The sequence below is a fragment of the Frankliniella occidentalis genome, unplaced genomic scaffold, assembly GCF_000697945.3.
Source record: "Frankliniella occidentalis isolate FOCC.00 unplaced genomic scaffold, Focc_3.1 Scaffold4056, whole genome shotgun sequence".
NCBI classification, from domain to species: Eukaryota; Metazoa; Arthropoda; class Insecta; order Thysanoptera; family Thripidae; genus Frankliniella; species Frankliniella occidentalis.
In genome coordinates this window covers 3716-8802 of record NW_026271105.1, presented here as the reverse complement: position 1 = coordinate 8802, position 5087 = coordinate 3716, and the positions used below count along the sequence as shown (strand labels likewise).

General features: G+C 50.9%; 1 protein-coding gene across 1 annotated transcript; it reads right to left on the bottom strand.

The window, feature by feature from the left end:
• Nucleotides 1–1702: 1702 nt before the first annotated feature.
• Nucleotides 1703–4002, bottom strand: LOC113206457 (headcase protein). The gene is made up of 3 exons (XM_052276711.1): nt 3793–4002; nt 1970–2146; nt 1703–1852 (listed from the first exon to the last, which is right to left on the bottom strand). The coding sequence occupies exons 1-3, from the start codon at nt 3979–3981 to the stop codon at nt 1703–1705; spliced, it is 516 nt and encodes a 171-aa protein (XP_052132671.1). The 5' UTR covers nt 3982–4002.
• Nucleotides 4003–5087: the final 1085 nt, after the last annotated feature.

The following is a 5087-nucleotide window of genomic DNA, read 5'->3' as shown; positions in this document are numbered from 1 at the left end:
TTATACTTATACGTGTGCATAACCAGCTCTAGTAAACAATCTGAAAGGTTCAAACTTCATATATAATAATCACTCCAGTTAAAATTTGTACCTTCAATTTCTTATTACATTTCCGAATAAAAACATTTGCCTTGTCTATACCCACGTCTGGCGTGCAAGCGTCTTTCCAAATATTGGTTGTTATACAATTCTGGGCCCAAGCGACAAGGTAATGGCGTCTTTAACGCAACTCACAATATTTCCAGTTTGTACTAATCTTTCAAATAGACTATCTATTATGTAAAATGTAACTTCACCATAGATCATTGAAAAACCTCCACTTTAAAGTAATAATCAGCATCAAAACATCAACAAGCCATAAAACAATAACTAATGCGTTGGAACAGAAGGTGTATGCCAAAACTCAATATTTCTGTAAACAATTGTGGGCAATACAACATGTAATAAACATTTGCTCAAACAGATTTTATAGTGCATTCGGGAATATTAACGTTTAAGGTTGTGTGAATTTGTCAGTCTTTGACCTACATAGTAGAAAGAACAGAAAACGATATGAAGTTTCCATTCCAACTCGCTTCTAATATCACAAGCATACATATAGTAAATATTTATATATTCAAATAAAATCAATTCAATCAAACCTTTGCCTAACGGCTCGTGCATATAACAAATCCCAAATCACGGCCGATAGGCAAATTAGACTTTCCATAACAAACATACACTCTGTCTTGTACTTGGCGGTGTCAACTGCGTGCTCCTGGCAAGTCCCCGCACCAGGCAGTTAAAACTTAGGCAGCACACTAAGCACCCCATTCCTTCAATAAAAGGAGGAGCTGAATGGGCGCATATTTTCAAATACATCAACTAAAGATGTTTCCAGTGGGCTGGGGCAGTCACTGCCAATGGACATGTCTGGAGGTAGCCACAACGGGCCCATACCTGTTGGGCTGGCTGCCGAAATGGATGAGGACGGCGAAGTTTCCACAGAGCGGGGAGGCCAGTAGCGCTCCTCTGACTTTGATACTTCGTCTTGTGACCAGAAACGACTCTTGTGCGAGGCTGTAGGCCACATATTGTCATCTAGCTTCTCTGGCCACCTAATTTCTTCTACCTTAGCTAGCGCATCGAATTTGGGCCAGGGTTCTTCCTTATTTTTTCTTACTTCTGTCTGAAGACTGAAAGTAGGAGTATTGTCGAAGACAAAATCGTCCAAGAAGGGGGCAGGATCATAACGGCTGATAGCTAGGGGGCTTTCTACATACTTCTCCATGTCTTTGAGATCAGGGATTCGGCCCACTGGATTTGGCGTCTTCCTTGCGTTGACATTTGAAGAGTATGTTGTTTTGCGAATTGCTCTTGGGCCGGACCGATTCTGCTGGAATCGTGGCGGTGCAGCAACAGGCGCAGCAGGGTGGGACTCGTGCGGGTACACGACTGGTTTCCCGGAATTGTGGCTCGTAACGATTGAGTTACGTGGGGGGTTGCCCAAAGGATCAGAGCAGGGGAGCGCTTGGTATGCAGCGGCTATCGCCGTGCCTCCGGAGGCCGCCATGATGGTGGCAAGCGAGTCTGCACTCATTTCCATGCCCTTGACAATGAGCGTGTTGAGTCTAGTAGGCTTGAATGCCCATTCCTCATCCGAGTTCGCCGCGTCGTGCGCGGCGTCCTCCGCCCCCCCGAGGGGGAGCGGAGGCCCCTCATGTTATGGTTGTGACTGGTAGGTTCCCTGCAAGGACTTGATGAAGTGGTGGTCGGTCACCCCGCAGTGTGGGCAAGCTACGTCTTGACTGTAATCGGAGTAGTAGTTAAGGCGTTGGAACACCGACAGCAGGGGCTTCTTGCAGCTATTGCACTGTGAAAGAGAAGATTGGAACTCGTCAGAAAGATAACACGGCACTTGCCATCCTAAGGGCCAAAGAAGGCGCTCTTAGGACATGGACTGAATAAAAAGCATGAAAAGCAATTTCACCTTTGATCGCTCCTGGCAGCATGGAACGGCAGCAAAGATGTCATAGGAATACATCGTTCCCAGGACAAGGGAAGATCCGTCCCACGGGACACCGCAGAAACGGCACAAGGTCCTTTTGTTGTCCATACAGCCCATGCAAACAGCTGACAGGTACTGCATTTTCCCCTCCACCTTAGTCTGTAACACACAAAAATACGCCATATTGTTACAGAAATGAATATTTGAAAATCGAAACAGAGTCTATCAGCAGTCTATCTATTGTTCCAAAACTGCAGTATAACAAGTTTCTAGGCCCTCGGCCTAATCTTTTAACGTATGCGCCCTTTTCTGTCCTATGGCAACGCAGACAAGTACCCCTAGCTTCACCTGGAAATCGAAGGACACGGAGGCAGAGAGAGAGAGAAAGATGGGGGACGAAGAGGCGCTCTAACCAAACAGTGCCGTCTGCCTGCGGATCCTGCGGTCTGACAGCCCAGGCCGCTTGGTTTTATTAACTCTCAACGAGAAGGTGCGCAGCGAGCCAGGGCCTCTTACTGTTTACCAACATTAAACACCGAGGAGGAAAATAAAAAAAAAGAGAGAAGGAGGACGATGGTACACTTTCCGGTAGCCAGGACCCCCACCCCCACCTCTGCGCCCAATCTTTGTCTCTCGCTATTTATTCGTTTCTCATTCTCCCTTTGGAAAAAATAACAAACAGGTTGGCGGGCCTAGAAAGGGGTGTGGACAAACGGTCGGGAAAGTAAACAGTAAGCATTGGAAGAAATGAGTTTCTGCTCTTTTCGCACGTCGAGCCATGCTTCGCCTCCAATTCATGAAAACCGGAGGGGTCCCCTGTTTCAAAACGAAACGATCGTGCTCAAGGACAACAGAATGAAGAGAACTGTGCAAGCAAAAAGGTTAGATGGGTAGATGAAAACAGTGCAGGATAATAAAAACGCAATTGCATGTACTTGGCACACACAAGGTGCCCTCGTATTTCTTTTTGTTGTACAAGGTAAAGAACATTGTCTGTTTTTTTTTTTAAGCGAAAGGGAAAATTTTGAGGGGCGAACTCAAGACATTGTTTTTACAGTGAAACTATAACGCATTCAGGCTGCTTGGGGGGAATGGTCGTAGCTCGGTGTTACGAGCTACTGCTATTAGCGTTGGAGCCAATTCGGCTGAAATCGGTCCAGTATATCCAAAAAACAAAAAATGAACGGTGCCTGTGGAACTCCCTGTATGGGCCTTCCTATCGCCCTGACTACTCATAACGGGGAATTTCGTCAATTACAAAAGCGACCCCCGTGTGCCCTTTGAAGTCTTATTAAGATGTGACGCGGCCTGTAAGCCCCACACGCCCTTCTGCGAAGGCCAAGAGGGTAACGCGCGCGGGGGACACTCGGGAGGAATTTCAAGGTAATCCCGCCATGTTCACGCACAAGGAGCCCGGCAGGATTACACGGCAAACACACACACACTCACACACACACGGGCGCGCGTGGACACAAAGGAGTATCACCTCCCCTACGCTGATGTATGCTAACAGGAAGAGGCCCCGCCAGCGGCCCACGGGGGTTGCGGTCAATTTGCGCCCCCTACCCCCTCCTTTCTCCCCTCCGAACCCAATTCCCAAATTTGCGTCGTGCGCCCGGCTCCTTGGCGGAAGCTCGGCGACCCGCGGTGTGATGTGGCGTGCAGGGCCCGGAGGCACCATCGGGGACCCCACACGGGCCGCCGGCCGGGCCCACCGGCCCTCTGTAGCCCCTCAAAGCTAATGAGGAAGTCGGCTCAGCGTCCGAGAGAGACAGGGCTCGGCGTTGGTGCTAGGCTATACTCACCGGCAGGCAGGCCGCCGAGTGCTTCTTGGGCGTGAGGAAGAAGGTGCCGTCCACCAGCGGATAGCGGTCGAACACGGCCATGAGGCCGCCGCAGAGCAGGCAGGCGGCGCGGTTCAGCTGGTGCGCGGCCAGCGTCGACAGGATGAAGCAGCGCGTCTCGTCGTTGCCATGGTTGCCCTCGTCCTCCATCTGCAACACACAAGAAGAAGAAAGGTGGTCAGAGTGAGGCCCAGGGGAGCCAATTTCCAGAGACGGCCATTCGTCAACAACGGCCCGGAGGTCAGTCAGCCCATGGTGGTGGTGGTGGTGTTTGCACTCGGATTCTTTGCGGCCGCCCTTCGTCGCGGTCAGCTGGGCAGCGACCTCCTCGGCGTCCTCCGGGCCGCCCCCCGGGGCCAGTGCAAACCCTCCGTGTGGGGGCGAACATCATTACAACACCGTTTACCCCACCCGACCCAGGCCCAGGACCGGACTCGACCCGACGGGCCAGTAATACTGCGACTTTGACTGAAGGAGGACATTTACTGAAGGAGGACATTTATTTCGCTTCTAGAAATATACGGAACAGCACGAGCTATAAAGTCAAGCGTACACCGATTTTTCTGTTTTTCTGAACTTTATGACTATTTTCTATCTTATCGGATTTGCATTTTTCTTACTGATTTTATGATGCATTGAATTTTCATTGATTTTCCATTTTTCTGATTTCTTTATTGGAGGGTATGTAGTGATTTTTTTGAGTGAAGTGCGCCTCGTGTGTGGTACAGCGCACTCATTGAGCGCAGCCCTTTCCTTATCGCCCACCATCAGCACTGCACATACGGTCCAGCCGGGCGGATGTATCTGGCTGCATGCAGCGCGGGGGCAACGGAAAATGATAATAAAAAGGGACAGACAGCAGCGCGCCGCAGTGCCGGCCGGCGCCGCATAGAGCGCAGGGCGAGCGGCTATCGCGTCGGGTCATCTATCGCCACCCCCACACGCCGCGTCAAAACAAAGGGCCCCAACAGCGCCAGTCGTGCCTATCAGGGTGTCGCCAACACCCTCTTCACTCACCAACCCCTACCGCCCCCCACCCCGTCCCGCAACCGCGCGGTCAGGGCGGCGGGAAAAGGGAAAAGTGTGCTAGAAAGTATGCAGAAGCTCGTGGTGAGAGGCCCGCCCGAAGTAGCGCGTCGCGTTCAAGCAGTCGTCACCCGACAAAGTGGAGGAAAAATCCGCGGCACGAAAAGAGAGGCCAAGTGCCTGCTGACCCCTTGCAGACTCGACTCGCGAAATGCGCAATATCTCAACTT

What these genes read in the sequence shown, in the direction of transcription:
- LOC113206457 (XM_052276711.1), bottom strand. Translation starts at nt 3,981, where the DNA reads ATGGAGGACGAGGGCAACCATGGCAACGACGAGACGCGCTGCTTCATC. An exon ending in ACTCGGCGGCCTGCCTGCCG is followed by an intron (nt 2,147 to 3,792) that starts GTGAGTATAGCC and finishes TGTGTGTTACAG; the next exon opens with ACTAAGGTGGAGGGGAAAAT. An exon ending in GCTGCCAGGAGCGATCAAAG is followed by an intron (nt 1,853 to 1,969) that starts GTGAAATTGCTT and finishes TCTCTTTCACAG; the next exon opens with TGCAATAGCTGCAAGAAGCC.